This window comes from Phycodurus eques, chromosome 2 (assembly GCF_024500275.1).
Source record: "Phycodurus eques isolate BA_2022a chromosome 2, UOR_Pequ_1.1, whole genome shotgun sequence".
Lineage (NCBI taxonomy): Eukaryota > Metazoa > Chordata > Actinopteri > Syngnathiformes > Syngnathidae > Phycodurus > Phycodurus eques.
In genome coordinates this window covers 20,127,886-20,145,827 of record NC_084526.1, presented here as the reverse complement: position 1 = coordinate 20,145,827, position 17,942 = coordinate 20,127,886, and the positions used below count along the sequence as shown (strand labels likewise).

At 39.7% G+C, this 17,942-nt stretch overlaps 1 protein-coding gene across 2 annotated transcripts in view; it reads left to right on the top strand.

The window, feature by feature from the left end:
- Positions 1–2,611: 2,611 nt before the first annotated feature.
- The window catches only part of LOC133397947 (BTB/POZ domain-containing protein kctd15), a 45,452-nt gene continuing 30,121 nt past the window's right edge, over positions 2,612–17,942 (top strand). The window contains exons 1-3 of one of the 2 annotated variants that reach the window (XM_061669429.1): positions 2,612–2,886; positions 5,617–5,792; positions 15,852–15,996. In XM_061669429.1, the coding sequence (XP_061525413.1) occupies positions 2,878–2,886; positions 5,617–5,792; positions 15,852–15,996 (330 nt within the window). In that variant the 5' untranslated portion in view covers positions 2,612–2,877. Of the gene's footprint in view, positions 2,887–5,589; positions 5,793–15,851; positions 15,997–17,942 lie in introns of those variants that run through there. The other variant, XM_061669421.1, reaches the window with a different exon arrangement.

Sequence of the window (17,942 nt, the reverse complement as noted above, 5' to 3'; positions counted from 1 at the left end):
GGTTAGTTGTTATTTTAATTTAGCACGCTCTTGGAGAGAAATTGATCAAGAGGTAATTCTTTCACACAGTACCTAAAGTTTCATTGGTTTCATTTTAAAAAAAATAATAATAATAAAAAAAAAGACAGTACAACAAAAATCAATAATAAATGTGACAGCTAAATAAGGTACCGTATTTTCACGGCCATAAGGCGCACCGGGGTCTATTTCTGTATTTAGCACATACATAAGGCGCACCATATTATTGGGCGCAGGCATGGTAAAACATACGCTAGCTTAAAACATACGGTAGCATGCATGCACGCTAAAACATACGCTAGCAATGTTTGTAGACAAGAAAGTCCAGTTTCCTGCTAGTGTATATGCACAATAAGAAAAAAGCTGTTGATTATCTAAAAGAGGAAACCAATTGGTCTTTCATTAGTAAGTGAAATGTCTCTTTTTCTCTTGTGTATTCATAATTGCTCTTTAACCAAGCAAAAAATATATTTTATCCTTATACTTGATTATTCCGATAAAATTGTCAGTAGAATGCCCGATTACTAATTGCAGCATTACGGGATGCAAATTCTTATTTGTGACAGGTCTGCTTAATGTCACTTCAGAAATAAAGTGAGAAAAAGTGAGTTATAGCATCGCATTTTCATAGAATAACTGAAAACATATCGATCGATTTTGAAGGGGCAATAAACTAAGCCCCCCCCCCCTTAACGATTGGCTTTAAAGGTGCAAAAATTTTGATTAATCCCATAGTTTTCTTATAAAGGTTCAATGTACTTGTTTATGAAATTTGTTTTGATGAACGCATAGGGATTTTTAAATATAATAACTATATAAATGCAGTATATAATAGATACCTATTCGTAACATATTATACATATTACAATAGATTTTTATTTTGTTGGTAAAATGACTCGAAAAGCCTCGAAACTCAAAGTGTAGAACTTGGGACTTGAGGGCAATGACTTGAGACTGACTTGTGACTTGCAAAGCAATGACTTGGTCCGATCTCTGCCAAGAAACTATTTATTTAGAAATTTAGAATGAGTGCTTAGCCCCCATCTTGTGGGATATACAGACGATTATAAAACTTTTTTAGGGGGCATCTAACTGCGGATATTCACTGGTCCTGGTCTTTAACCCTGAATTGCTAATTAGTTGAGGAGAACCACCCTTTCTGTGGGAGCAAGAATTCTGTTGGGGATCCGAAACTTAGTTCTCTCAATAAAATGCGTGTTTTTCTAACTTTTACATTGTGTTTATTTTAAGGCATGTCAGTATATTCTGTCCGTCACAATAATCAATAAACAACTGTAAAAACTGGAGCCTGCTCATTTATTTTAAAGAGAGAAAACTTACAAATTCAGCAGGGAAACAAATAATTATTCCCCACACTGTAGTAGTCGTGTTGTTGTTAGGATAGTGATTCTATTGTTTTATAATAACTAACTCTCCCTCAATTAAACTCACTAGTTAATCATGTGATGTAGTACCCGCGTCTTGCACTGGCTGGAGCCAAATATCAAGAAACATCCACACTTTCCTCTCTTTGGATGCTGGTCGGAGCAGCGAGTAATTACTGGGCTCAATGCTGCATCAATTATTCACACTTATTTACACGCAAATAAACAAACAGACGAATAAATAAATAATGGAGCACCTTGACTGACTTCAAACTTTTTTATTTTTATTTTTTTTTTTAGAAAAACAAAACGCTTCACGCATGATTCACTTCCACTGTGTCGCACATGCAAAAAAAAAAAAAAAAAAAAAAAAAAACCAAACAAAACAAAAAAACAATAATCAGCTTGTGAATCCTATTTTGCAAAAGTCTGGAGGCTGTCTGCTTTCATTTTGAGCATGAGTGAGGAGTGTGTGCGTGCAAGTGCACACGCGTATGTGTGCGTTGTGGCCAGATATCTCCATCTAAACCCCTGCGCTATAATTGAAATGGCGCATTTGGCTGCGGGCGGCCTGTGAGGGTTGCTTTCTGCTGCGGCGTGCATGCACGTCCGTGGACGTCATTTGATTTGAATGGCCGAAGGGAAGTCTGTGCGTGCGTGTGTGTGTGTGTGTGTGTGTGTGTGTGTGTGCGAGCGCGTGTGCGTGTGTGCGTGCGCGCGCCCCGTTGCAACAACAACCACATCATCATCATCATCACCATCATCCACTCCAGACATTTGAGGCGAAAAGCTGGAGAGGAAGAGGAGCACTTCTCGGATGCTGCGTGTTGACTTTCTCAACAAGTTCTTGTCGGCTGTTCATTAGCGCGCAGGAGACGATGGCTGACTGGCTGACTTTGAACTTTGGAGACCTGAAACGCCTTTAGCTAGAATTCACCTCTGGAACTATTATCACATATATTTTTAAGATCTGTTTGTCCCTTTCCTTCTTTTTTTTTTTGTTTGTTTTTGTTTCAACTTTTAGTGAAGGCAAACGTATGCTTCCTTTTTGTTGTTTATTTTTCTTTCCGGGATAACACAAACACGTGCACGCGCACACACATTTTTTGAAGATAAGTTCCTTTCTGTGCAGGCGTAATTTTTTATTTTTTTTTTTAGTCTGAGAAGGGAGGAGGTGAAGAAAGAGGAGAGGAGGAGGAGGAGGGGGAGGGGGGGGGGGTTCTATCACGCTTTTCTTTCCCTGAGAAAATTGCCTTGGCGAGAAAGAGGAGTTGAGCTAATTGTAGCCTAATCCCTGGCCCAGAGGCGCTCGGGCAGCCCGGAGCCACATTCTTCTTCTTGATCCCTTTCTCCTTATTTTCTTCTACTTCTGGAGTCTTCTTCTTTTCTAGTCCCACTAAAACGACAGGAAGACTCATTTAAAGAAGAAGGAATAAGACGAGGGGGGAAGGAAGGACGGAAGCTCATCTCCTCGATGTTCAAGGTAAGCAAGGACGCCTCCCGTGTGCGCTTCTTTCTTGCCTTGTCTTTCTTTCTCGCTCGTTTAGGACGCACGCATGCTTGACGAGCCAGGGTCGAGCTGCAGCCAACGCATCACACTTTTGCATTCTTACGTGCGCGGTTTCCCCGCAAGATTTGTGTGCGTGTGCGTGTGCGTGTGTGTCCCCAGCCCCTTCGCTCCGATCTGGACCGACAAGCAAATATTTGAGCGTTTTTTTTTTTGTGCTGTTTTTTTTTTTACCCACTGGACTCTCCTATCTGGACTCGCTGTCTACCATGTTCGAAACGGTAATTGCGACGCAAACGACGGTTTGTTTTGTGCAACATTACCATCGTTTTTCAAACCGCTGTGGAAATGTCAGAGCAGGAATATAGTATCAATAGTAAGACGCCATGTTGAACATTTCTTTTTTTTTTTTTTTATGCATGTACGTTGCACCAAGTGCTTTATTTAATTCTAGCTATTTTAAGGCAGGGGTTTCCCCCCCCCCCGAAGTTGGGGACTCCAACTCGCGACGGGATGCATTGCTTTAATGTTGTCCTTCGCGCATAAATTGTGAGCCCGCTTTTTATTATCATATTTATGATCAATAACATATCCAACATCATTTTAATATGAAAACCTTCAAAATTGACCCACTTTGTGTCGCGAGTCTCAGTTTGTGAACCCCTATTTTATAGGGAACAGTGCAGGGAAACTGAAATCTTATGTTTTGAATTCATTTGTGTCTGTATTTTGATGCCAAGACTCCGAAGGTAGTTGGTTGTTCCATAGAGAAAGATATGTGAGTAACCCCCCCCCCCCCCCCCAAAAAAAACTTCTCCAATCTCCATTTCCCAGGATTTGGAACGTAATCCCATCCTCGTGTAATCGTATTAGAGCAACATGATACTCCAAGTGAGGCGGGCACCACCCTGGGAATTAAAAAAAAAAAAAAAAAACATTCACTTAAGGCTAAAGACTTTTAAGATCATAAAATCCCCCCAAATTGTGCAACAACAAGATGATCAATTGTGTTGATTTAGTGATGGGTGAAATGTGCTTTTTTTGTCTCCTCCTTTTAAATGTGCTTTTAAGCCTGCAGGGAAGAAACATGTCAGCCATTCTAAAGTCACCACAAACCATGTGACCTTTTCACGCACGTGATCCCTGGCGTCAAGCGTTCACTTTAGCAGAACAAACCCCGAATTTAAATTCTGACACCGGACCTTACGTCATGGTCCGCTTTGGTGCGGAGCTGGTTCGCTTTGTGGAAAATTACACATGAAGACATTAAAGAACTGAGCTCTTATAGTTTACAAAAGTATCACTTTACAATAGTATGTTTCCCACTGTTTGTAAATACCCTCTTTGCACTGTTAAAGAGCAAAGAATGGCAGTTTTCAACATTTGGTGGTGGCTCACTATTAGGTCAATTCAAACTATTTGACACGATTGATAGTCTATTCTTATCAAGCCATGTGGTCAGATAGACTTAAAGGAGCAGTAGACATATCATTAACACAGTCACTGCCATTGACGGCTTTAGAAGTCAAATATCCATGTTAACTGGGAAGGCTGGCAGTGAATGAGTTAATGATTCCTTTTATTATAACACACAAACCACTACATGGACCACTATTTAGCAAGCAGTAGGGTTTAAGAAACAACTTGAAAACCAGTGGATAAAGTGTTTGTACATCTGTAATGAACCATATTTGATAACCTGGACACCACACACCTCAGCTATTTGTTGCAGCCAATCAACAAAGAAAGCTAATGATAGTAATTCATAAGCTTTAAATAGTCTTTGAAAATGGTGGAGTTGCCCAATTAAAAAACAAAACATTGTGACATACTAAACTCATTTTCTGGGTTAAAACGTTTTGATTTTTTCCGTGTCTTTCAGTGGGTGCCATGTATGTGTTAATATGGGTACCCTTAATGTATGGTATGGTGTGGTAGCATTTTATTGTCAGTCCTCAACGTATGTGGAAAACACAGAGGGCCAAAATTACTTTTCCAAGAACATAATTATGTTTTGAAAAATGATTTGTGTTACTTTGCCAAAAGCATGCATGCTTTATTGTTATTTATATGGCGTGTTGGCTTGCTGGTGGCATTAACTTGCCTGCCTTAATGCCTCATTTTAAGTAACTATCACACGGTGTACTCTAACACAGTAGTTATAATGTGTTCCTTTTCAGATATTGCTCTTAAACAGGGATGTGATTACTCTGTAGGTACAGTTTGTGTCTGTGTGTGTGTGTAAATGTGGAAGCATAGACCCCCCCCCCCCTCACTCCCACACTGGTGTGTCTGGGTGCATCACATCTCTCCCATCATGCGACCTTTAATTAGAATATTGCAGCAGCAGTTTGTTTTATTCCCCTAGAGGCTGACACCTAGCATCCCTCCCTCTCCCTCTTTCGCTCTCTCTCACTCTCTCTTGTCTATCTGTCTGTCTCCCTCTCTCTAATAAGCATCCTCCTCCTATCCTCGCCTGCGGTCCTGAGCCAAAAGATCCAAACATACTTAATTAGAGGCGCCGCGGTGTAGTAATACGGAGGCGAGGAGAACGCGACCAGGCAGTCATGGAAGTGATCTGATAAGGAAGGATATCGTCTTGATTTTTTTGGGCACTGTAGGATCACTCTTCCTCCACCATTCCTCTATCTTCCTCCTCTTCCCCTACCTTCTCCTCCAATGGCTTTTTTGTACACTTGCTTCCAGGAGGGGCGAAGCATGTCGCGGCTCTCTCTGACCCGGTCCCCGGTCTCCCCCCTTGCCGCCCAGGGCATCCCGCTGCCGGCGCAGCTCACCAAAGCCAACGCGCCCGTGCACATCGACGTGGGCGGCCACATGTACACCAGCAGCCTGGCCACGCTCACCAAGTACCCTGACTCAAGGTAAAGGAACTCTTATGTCTTTATTGTCTGTCTACACCTGTCCAATGAATAAACCTGTTGTAAGTCAATTGCCAACATGCTTTTTGAGTTACTCTGCATAAAACGAGCAACATTCCTGAAATGTAAATACCATATTTTTGTGAAACCTCCTAATTTAAAGCTGAAAGTCTACACCCTGATGCTTTTATTTCAAATTCACTGCAGTTGGTGTATAAAGTCATGATGATAGCAACTCCGTCATTATCCAAAATTCTTGTGGCCCTCACTCTTCAACTTTTGAGAGGAACAACTTTTCACTGTAAATCACGAGTTCTTTCCCTGCATCTTACATAATTTACGTTGATGTTGAATGGCCAGCAGTGGCAATCGTGTCGCATCTCCACTTTTGTGAGAGTTGATCTCAGGCGTCCTTTTAAAAGGCAAAACAGTGAAAATGTTCATTCGTAAGCTCCTGCTGCCTCTAGCGTAGTGGTCACGACACAGTTTTGGAGACTGTAATTCAGCATTTTATCTTTAAAAAGATTTTCTTGTGTGTATTATTTTGTGGATTTTTTTTGTTTCATGCTCTTCACAGTTTCTAAATGGACCAGTGTTATAAACAGTCAATTCTGTCTTTAATAACATAATAATGGTCAATTTAGAGAGGTATCAAGGGAACAGCATTGTCTGGATCAGATCGTGTTACACTTCCCTAAAGGGAAATGCAGCGTTGTAACTAATGTCACACCACAACTACTGTTGTCAACAACTTGAAAAAGAGTGAATGGACAGATGGAGTGTAAAATATGGGTGGAGTGGACTTATGCCTTTTTTCATATGACTAAGAGTAGTTTGTAGTGGTCTACAACTGCACTGCGTCACACTGAGAACGGTTTCTAATATTTTTTGCCACTCCAATTGCTAAGTAAGATAACAACAATATTATATTTAAAAAAAATCTTTTAGTATGATGCGATGCGGTTCTACACCAACTCAAACTACAACCACAATAATAAGCAGCATTATTGTATTTGAAAAGGCTGTTTCTTTTAAATACAGCCCTTAGGATTGTATGAGGTGTACCTAATGAAGTGTCCGATGAATACAGGTGTGCATGGGACAATGAAAGTGACCTGAGAAACTGCTTGCCCGGTTTATTTTAAAGCAGTTTTTGATGTTTGGTTTTCTTTGTTCTGTGTTTTAGTTTGTCCACTTTATGTAAAGCAGCCTTGGGTTCCGTGAAAGGTTCTATTTAAATCCAAGTTGTTGTTGTTCTTTTTATTATTATGAAGGTTATTATTAAACCATTGAGAAATCATTGGTTCGGGTTCCACAAACAAGACTGTAAACTTACAAACAAAGATAGACGATAAAATGTGAAACCCACTCCTCACATAGCTTTTCTTCACAGTCTTCAGTATCACCGTCAAAGTCCCATGCGAGCCTAGGTAAACACACACCGGGCGGGTTGTTAGAAAATCTGCCAAATTGGCTACAGGAAACAATCCCCCTAATCCCCTGATAATAAAAGGCTTGATACGAGCACAGTCCGCTGACAAGAAATCCCCAGACAGCTCCTCATTTTTATGTTAAAGGGAAAATAAAAGCTCATCTCAGACACGGATTGACGAATGTTGTTGCCATTTAAGCTGTTATGTCCCGCCCCCGCCCCCTCTCCCCCGGATACTGATATATTGTGCTTATGTTAATATAATAGGTTTTACGATCTTTAAGACGTTAATTTCAGATGGCAAAACATATTAATGAAAGCATGGCTTTCTGTGCATCACAACGGCATACGGAAAAGAAAGGAAAGAAATTCAAATGCACAAACAAAAGGCCTCTAATCGTTGTTGATAAATACTGTATAAATAGTCAATTGTCTAGCATCAATCACAGCTGCAGACATCGCATCGCGCTAATTTAGCCATCCTGGGTAATATAAAGTGGGTCCTCAATTCAGACGAATTTCTGTTTCTACGGTGGCAACATAACACAGATATGTAAGTACGCCGGAACGATACGCTAATACAGAATTATAGTCAAAATTAAAAATCTTTCAAAATAGGTCTCAGTGGGTGTTTTCAAAGACAGAGCAACAAAACCGATTTTTACGAGTTTATGATTATGATGCTTTTCCAGCAGTGTACTTACTGCAATCAACGGAGTCAAAATGCCGACAGTCAAGGTTAACAACGACGCACGATAAATTAGTCTGGATAGTGCTGTAAGATTAGGTGTTTCCACAGCACAACATGTCACGCTCACTCAGTGTCATTCTTACTTTTTTTCATTGGAATGTTTTATATTTATTGTAATTTTGACTTTACTACAGCGTTCGCGCTGCACGGATGTACAAATTCAGATTATGGCACTGCTAGAAGGGTGGAACTCCGTCGTAAACTGAGGAATCCCTGTAAAGCGCTACATTACCAAATGTTGTTCCTTGCTAGATAAAATGTTATGTGAACAAATATCGTTCCTTGCCCTATGAAGCACTAAGATTCCAAATATGGCTCCTTAGCCACTAAAGGGCTATGTTACCATATATGGTTCCTTGCCCTATAAAGCTCTATGACATCAAATATAGTTCCTTAGCTTCTAAAGGGCTGTTACCATGTTCCTGTGTAAGCCGACGACATGTATTCAAGTGTTGGTTTGTGTGCGTAGTGTTTCTACGTAGCATTGCCAACTACTGGGCTGGCATGCGTTCTACAATGTTTTCAGATGTTTTCTGCAGGTCATTTGAACAACTTTTGCCGTTTATATATAAAACTTTTCCCGATTTTTCTAGGTCGTAGTTGTGTAAACAAACACCCAAGTGTTATACAGTGTTTGAATAGGACAGTTGCTTTAGTCGGCAGTGCGAGATGTTACGAAGACGTTTTTGACGGGCAAGCAAGCAAACAGAAAACACACACATAGTCATGTCAGAGCATTGTGATGGCTACAGGAGCGAGGGTGAAGATATGAGCGTCAGTGTTGCTTTGAGTGCTTCTTCCTCTCTCTCTCTCTCTCTCTCTCTCAATCTATCTATATATGTATATATATATATATATATATATATATATATATATATATATATATATATATATATATATATATATATATATCACTCTCTCTCTCTCTACTCTCTCTCTTCTTCACACATGCGCCTCTGCTCGCTCGGCCCGTCTCTTTCTGTTTCTTTCTCACCCGGGATCACACACACACACACACACATACATACGCTCACTGTTGTCTCTCGCTTTTCCCAGCCTCCTCAGAGCACACTTGGCCTCAGGGCCCTACTTTCCGCTGGAGCCAGTGGAAGGAGGAGGGCCCCCCCCACCCCCTCTCCTCCACCCTCTCTTGCCTCCCCCTTTGTGTGAATTAGGATAATGGCTGACAGCAGAAAAGCAAAACAATTACACTGTGGCGGGATCCAGAGAACGCCACGCATGTCCAGTCATCGTACCGAGTCCAGAAAAAGGAGAAGGGTTGGGGAGTGGAGAGTACCTAAAAAAGCATGGTTTAAGGAGTTTCAAGTTGATGGTGACTTTTAATAGATCGCTGGCTAAATAATGCAGCGTGCCAAGAGAAAGTTAGTCTAGTAACTAATGTGCGGCTATCCGTCTTCCTCAGCACCAGGGCATATTAAGGGACAGTGGCCATGAAACATTGATGGCGCACTCTGTGGAGCTCTCACTTGAACAGAAGCTGAGGAAATTAGGGGCAAATGGTCCACACGGACAAGGGAGCTATTTGGATAGAAGCACTTTTTTCTCTTTTCTGTGTCCATCTGTGATCGATCTGAAGTGGCATTGTGCATTCTGTTGCTTTAAATGCATATAAATGTCCCCCTGTCTCTCCAGTTACCATGTGGAGCACTGAGAAAACACTCTTTTTATTCATTTTGTATTCTTTGTCATTGTGTTGTTGTAGTCTTTGAAGATTTGAGGTGCTTTTTACAGAGTTATGCTGTTACGAGTGATTTTCCGTAGCAGCAAATCACAAATACTTGATAAATTGTATGCGGGGGGACTAAACCCATACTACCTATGCAAAGGCAATAATAAGGTCATAATTCTGGTAGATATTTGTCAGAAAAACTCTCGATAGCAAAAAAAAAAAAAAAAATGATTGGGGGGCATACTCAAGTGAAAAACAGCAAGTACGGCGGTAACTGAGCAAGACTTCTTGTGGCGCGTAACGTAATCATGTCTTCACTGCTGCGCAAACTAGTTCATTGCGTGGCGTTCATAACCTGGAAATATCATCCTTAAAGTAAATATTTGTATGAAAAAATACTTTTTGGCCATAAATATAAAAGCGTAAAATGAAAAACAGTAAGTGCCTTCTTGCACTGTCGTATGGTCACGCCACATTCATAACCTCGAACAGTCATTAACCAAGAACGCGCTGCACTTTTAATATAATAATTGAATACTATGCAGTTATTTGTCCCCCAAAATTATGTTTGGTGATACATAATGGTAATATAATTATTTGCACTGACACTTTTTTATTATGTATATATTATCATGCTGTTTTGCAGTAATGTGGAACTGTACAGAATTAGTTCTAATAGTATTTCTTCATTAAAAAAAAAAAGAAAAAAAATCATCCAGGGTTCCACCCTGCTTATTGCTGGACCCCAGGCTGCAAGGCCCCCCTTTGTCCAAATCTGATCTAAATAACAATGTGAATATGTTAAACTAGTCGCCATGAAAGTATCAGTAAGGAATAATTGGGCTTTTTTTCCCCTCTCTAGGGATCCCCCTCCAGTGGTGACATGTATTTCATTTCTCAGCTACTGTGGTAAATACAAATTAACAGTGATAAACTTAAAGCATAATGAGAAGCTAAAGTACAATATGTGTATGTGCTTAATGCAGCCAAAACTTGCCTCCGTTGTAACAGCATAGAGTGAAACCTTAGTTTACGAACGACCCGGTTTACGAATGATTCAGTTTATGACTTTTTTTTAAAAAGAAAAAAGACCTCGGGTTACAAACAGTCTTGGCATGGCTCTGGAAGGCTCCGAACTTTGTGCTTTTTCTCATGCCACAGAAACATTGTTGGCTCCGTGCTTCAGGTATCTTTTTTTTTTTTTTTTTTTTTTTTTTTGCCTAAAATGGCCATCACATCCCACAATGCAATGCAATAGCTGTGCCGCATTGTTGGAGATTGTGGCCATTTTGGACTAGCAGTAACTGCAGTGAATGTAAAACATGTTTGTACCCAAAAAGGCAAAAAACACTGCACAGTGATTTGCTACCAAACCCACTGTTATTTCATCATAAATTGTTTTTTTCACCTATTTCTATATTGCACAATATTTATTTTTAACCACACAATGACCAAAATAAGTCAAATATAACATTATATGCGGCTGTAATGGATTAATTGCATTTCCATGCATTTCAATGGGAAACATTACCTTGGTTTGTGAACGTTTCGGTTTGAGAACGGGCTCACGGAAGAAATTCAATTTGCAACCCAAGGTTCCACTGTATTTTGAAATAAACATCTTAACATTAAGTTGTGCTAGTACAAGCACTGAATAGAACAAACAACTCTGAATAGTAGTAGTAATAATAATAATAATAACGTTAACATCAATGCTAGCACTAAAATAGCAAGAAATGTGTCCGAGCTGCTCCACTGTCATTAGTATTGACAGCTACAGTAAACAATGGCAAAAATTAGAATATTCTCATGGTTTTGAAGCAAATGTTTATATTTGGTGTATTGTAGTTGTTTTGGCTGCCATCAGCAATCATCCATTGATTAATTAATCATTTAGGGGTTGAAGTATACCCCTTAGTTACAATCTGAATCGGAATATTCCATATTAAGACGGGAACGCATATCAGTTTTTAACACCTTTATCCATTTTTTTTTAACCGTGAGCGACACCAAGTGATGAGGAAAAAATCCGCATGTGTTCTGACTACTCTTATAGTGTGTGGTGTACTTCAGATGAGCAACACAGTACACCCATCCATCCATCCATCCATCCATCCATTCATCCATTTTCTGAGCCGCTTCTCCTCACTAGGGTCGCGGGCGTGCTGGAGCCTATCCCAGCTGTCATCGGGCAGGAGGCGGGGTACACCCTGAACTGGTTGCCGGCCAATCGTAGGGCACATAGGAACAAACAACCATCCGCACTCACATTCACACCTACGGGCAATTTAGAGTCTACACAGTACACCCACCTACACATAATGATGTCTGACGTAGTACCAAGATTGATCTGTAAGAGGCAGTATGGTATCCAGACTGTCGGAAAATACAGGAGTTGTATAAGAAGAAATAGAAGAAGCTAGGCTAGCTCTCACCTTATTTAGTAATTGCTTCTCCATCTCATTTGTATTGTTGTGAATGAATTGGGTGACGCATTACACAAACACTCAACACAACCAGTTGCTCCTCTATTTGTGTCGGGCAACAGCGTGAGCTTCAGGTTTTTTCCTGATTGTCTATCGTTCTTTTTCACATCACAATCATGGAGTACGTCCTGGCCCATTGTGTGCTTCTGAATTTGTGGGAACAGTTTGGGGAGATACTTTTATGCTCCCAGTGCACAAAGCCAATTCCATTAAGGTGTGTAGATGAGGTTGATTTAAAACAACATGACAAATATGATTCCCAGAAGAGTGGAAGGTATCCAACTGTGTATTTTCTCAGAGTTCAATACTTTTTGTCCATACAGCGTATGTGCAACACACTACCTGTTAAACCTCTCATCCAATTGAACAGAGAAGGGCAAACATGAGAAGGCCGGCAGAGAGAGCGAGAGAGTGAAAGAGTGAGTAAAGTGAGTGGAGGAGGAGGGGAAGGAGGAAGAGGCGTTGTGGTGGTGGTGGTGGGGAGGCAAAGAAAAAGAAAAACAGGCAGCATTTTAATTGCTTTTTAAAAAAGTGGAGATGAAAAACAGAGTTAGCCCGCAGGCGTATGGTGAAATTCTAGCTGGAAGAATTGCAAGACCATATGAGAAAGGAACACCTCGGGCCAAACAGGGAGATGAGTATTGGTTTTTTATAAAGCATTTTGCATCGATTTCCAGAGAGAAAAGCGAGCGAGGGAGACGGGAGGATGGAGACTGAAGAAAGAAAAGAAAGAAAGAAAGGAAGGATAGGAAAAAGAAAGAAAGGCCTGGAGAAAAAGAGACATTGTTGCTTCCACACACAGTCAAAGAGGAGGAGGGGAATTGTTGGGGTCAGCTGACACTTGATGCAAACGCTTTTTAAAATGTTGTCATTTAAATCAAAAGAGTTTACAAATAATGTTTTGTTAATGCTGTTTCTTTTGCTATGTTCCTGCTCCGTGTAATAGAATTTGAGGTGTTCACGCTGGCGTGAGGGTCAACTCCTTGCGCAATTATGTTTTGTCACCCAATGGAGGAAGTGAAGCTGCGATGAGAGAGACGATCGTGTAAAAACAAAAACAAAAACAAAGAATATAACAGCACACAAAGGCTCTTTAATAGTTGTTTTGGAGTTAAAATGAAGGAAACTGCCAATTGTCTTGCGAGTGTGCGCAACCATTCCCTCTATTGTGCTAAAATAAAGCACATTTAGTGTGGCAATAACAAGATGAAGCATTAGGAAAAACAGCATCCTCAAGCAGAACATGAGAAGTAGTTTTAATTATTGGGGGAAAGAACATGTTAAACATTTTCAAAAATTAAATGGTGTGGCACTCGTTAGGGTACACCTTCATACTGTATGCCTGAATTGTGTCATTAAGATTCATGTAAAAACAAATGCCATAACATCGTGTGTCAACACACACAAAAAATCAGACAAACACATTTCTGCATATGTCGCCTCCTTGGTGGAAGTAATGTTTAAAAAAAGCACATTTGCTATCTGCAAAAACGGAATATAGTGCCAACCCCTAACGTCAACATTTCTAAGCAGGAAATAATCCAATTTTCACCTTCATAAAACCTTTACTACATGTACAGCGGGGTCCTCGGTTTACGACCGTCCCGACATAAGATGTTTTGTGGTTGCAAGTTTACAAGGCAGTTTACTGCCTGACTAACTGTTTTTCATTGGATTATTATTATTATTTTTTTATTATGGCCTACAAGTGTTTTTCATACAAATATTTACTGTACGAAATTATGACTTTCCGACTGCATTAGCTTTAGCGTTAGACTTGTGATAGACCACTACGGCACGTTCTGACTTTCGTACAAATTCAGGTTAGGACCCCACGTACAGCGGGGTCCGTGAATAGGGAAAATTCGCAAAAATTGTCACTCATTATAATTGGCATAACATCATCTTAAGAAACAAAACATGAATAAGCAAGAGATTAGATTTTTAAAAATCCCAGATATGGGGCTCCTTCAAAAAACGGAAGATAGCTTCCGCCCTTAATAATCAGCGAATAGGTGAATTTGTGGTGGAATCCTCGCATCTCCAAAACCATCACTTTTCAGGAAACCAAAAAGTAAAGCATTTTTTGTGGCATTAACATTGCATTGTCCAAGAGAGCAAGCCATTTTCAACACTTTAGATTGGTCAGTAATTTGTAAAAATAATAGACCCATGTGGGGACTGACCAATAATACTGATTTGTGAAAGAATATGAAATTTGTCAAATTTGGACAGAGGAGGTTTCGGTCCGATGCCAGCTATTATGTAGGTCCTTAAATCTTCAAAGAATTCAACAAAACAGCGACAACGATGGAAATTTCAAAAGGCATACAAGTGTAAAAAGAAATTAACTGCTGTTAATATGTAAAAACTATGAAACACTCAGTTTTAACTATAATGCAGAACAACAAAGGCAAAGTGATTCTAATCGCAGGCTGCCAACATTGTTACCAGAAGTGATGCCGCTTACGCGTTACAAAGTAATGTGTTCGTGTGTGTGTGTTTGTGTGTATGTATATATATATATATATATATATATATATATATATATATATATATATATATATATATATATATATATATATCCATCCATTTTCTGAGCCGCGAGGAAACCGGAGTGCCCGGAGAAAACCCACGCAGGCACGGGGAGAACATGCAAACTCCACACAAGCGGGGCCGGGGATTGAACCCCGGTCCTCAGAACTGTTAGGCTGATGCTCTAACCAGTGTGTGTGTGTGTGTGTGTGTGTGTGTGTGTGTACACACACTGGTTATATATATATATATATATATATACACACACACACACACACACACACACACATATATATATAATTATTATAAGTTGTTCAATGCTAATATAACAAAAAAACAAGACAGTCTTCACTTTCATGATTCGGCTTGTCCCGTTAGGGGTCGCCACAGCGTGTTATCCTTTTCCATGCAGGCCTATCTCCTGGATCCTCCTGTCTAACGCCACATGTCCTCATGTCTTCCCTCACTACATCTATCAACCTTCTCTTTGGTCTTCCTCTAACTCTCTTGCCTGGCAGCTCCATCCTCATCACCCTTCGGGCTTGAATTTCTTTATATGGCAGGAACCCGGAGAAAACCCACCCAAGTACGGGGAGAACATGCAAACTCCACACAGCCAGGCTCGAGCCAAGATTCAAACGCAGGATCTTTTGACAGTTAGGCAGACGTGCTAACCACTAAGAACTGTGCTGCCACTGTAAACCATAAAATCAACAAAACAGCTGTAGCTTAACTTTGATAAAAAGAGATGAGGCTTACCGCTTTGAAGGTGGTATTAAATAAGTAAAAATATATGTAGTGTAGAATACAGAATACATAGCACATTAGTATGTGAGTCTTGTCCATTTCCCACTTCTGTTTCATTTGCACCATGTAACAGGTGGAATAAAAGTGTCATAATGCTGCATTCACAGCATTAATATTTGTGAGGACATCCGGCGAGAGTGAAATCTGTCCACGGAAGGGACACTTCAAACGAGTCTGGAGCAGAGGAACGCCGCCTTGAGCTCCTCGTTTAAAAAAAAAAAAAAAGTATTCGGGCTCGCCGCGAATAAAATTGGAAAATAAATGGAGGGTAATTGTTTCATGTATTTGACTGGAGCTTGGCTTGTTTCATTAAGTGTGTTTTGTGTGTGTGTGTGTGTGTGCCGCTTGTGTCAATTTGCAGAATTAGTCGCCTGTTCAACGGCACCGAGCCCATCGTGCTGGACAGCTTGAAACAGCACTACTTCGTAGATCGCGACGGTGAGATATTCCGCTACATCCTCAGCTTCCTCAGGACCTGCAAGTTGCTGCTTCCTGAAGACTTTAAGGTATGTGTCATCATACAACACTCAAAACATGAAATGTATGTATGTATGTATGTATTTGTATTCATTGAACATTTCCATCCAAATAATACGCAACAACTGCTGGTTTTTGACTACATTTTATGTTATAGCCGTATTCAAAAATGTAATAAATGATCCCCCCGCCCCCTCAAAATAATGACATACATAATGAAAAGAATTATAACATGAAAAATCTTTTTTTTAACTTTTGCAAATTTAAAAACGATGAAATCCCATCTATATACTAGGGGTTGAACGACCTCAGATTTTTTGTAGTTGACGCCAATGTGGTGATAGTCGAGTCCATGTCGATTAATTGATGATTTATTGATGATCATTGATATTTAGACAATAAAAGCCTTGGCTTCAGTCTGCACCTTTTGGTCTTCGTTTGTTATATGTAAGATTTTGTATTGACTATTGATTTTCGTAGTAATATACTGTATGACTAACCAAACTAAACGAAACTAAACAAAATTTTTATTGATATTGTTTCCATGTATTCATGTAGTCGCAGATTTTTCCCCCTTTTTTTTCTTTCTTTTTTTTATGTTTTTCTTTTGGGGGGAGCAGGGAGGCGGGGAACCAACTCCAAAAACGCTTATTGGCGGAATAACCCCACTAATTTTTTGTGTTTAAAAAAATATATATCGTTTTTTTTTCTTTTTTCAATACAATTATAATGGGTGTCAATGATTCACAGATTTTCCCTATTCACGGTCGGGCCTAGTGCTTGTCCTCCACAAATAATGGGATCCACTATACAACAAATAACTGTATATGATTTATTTTGGGCGGTGAACCATTCCTAAAAACACATCTAAGGTGCCATTTAATTACTATTTATAAAATTATATCTAACCAACAAACTTGGACTTCAAACATGCTATTTTCAATAGGAACACAGATTTTACCTCAAATGTTTTTTTGTTTTCATCCCCCCCAAAAAACCCACATAAATTATTTGTATTAGTGTTTGGATAAAGAGAAATAATTGGAGATAAAGGCGTTTCACCTTTCTCTTCTTTTGTATTAGGCGCGAAAGAAACCGCTTGTTTGTTGGAAATTTTGCCTATGAAAGGGACATTTACTGTAATTTTGCTTAGCTGTCTGCCACACAAAATCATCCCTTTGAGGACATTTACGACATACAACACATAAAATGAATACTCATGCCGCTTTGACGTTGGCCACCCGCATAGCTAGCCTAGCCAACTAACATTAGCATCTAATTTACAAAAGGACACCTTTCAAACAACCTTTTGGTGAGCGTAAGCTGTCAAGGTAAGGGAAGAATAAGTTTGGTTACTTTGATACATTTTAATGTATTTTTCTGATTTTAACAGTGCCATTTGATGCTACACCCACAACAAGTTAGACACGAGCTTCTTAAGAGCTTTTTCTGCTACTTGTTGGATGAAGCCAGTTCGTTAACTTGTTGGAAAGTTATCCAATAAAAGTCACGTTTTTGTTGTCGTATCTGCCACACAAAAGCATAAGACGTTTTACTCAAATACATAGAATGAAAATTCAAGCTGCTTTGTGGTCAGCCCACATAGGTGTCCTCGCTGACTGACATTAGTAGCTAGTTCTACAAAGACCGCTTTACCAACTTAAATTAAAATATCATTTTGGGTCACAGTTAGCTTAGCCGGTATGCTGTCAAGGCACAGCAGATGAACCTTTGGTTGGATTAAAACATTCTTTGTGTATTTTACTTCTTTTATTAGTTTTTTGCTACTTGTTACATGAAGCTCCCTGTTTTGCTACTTTTAGTAGCTGATTGCAAATGTAGCTAATGAAAGTGAAGTTTTCTGTATTGTATCTGCCACACAAATGTGCAAAGACAATTCAATAAAATTTGTAAAATGAAAATTCACGGTGCTTTGTGCTTGGCACTTTCAGCGAGGCTTGCTCGATGACATTAG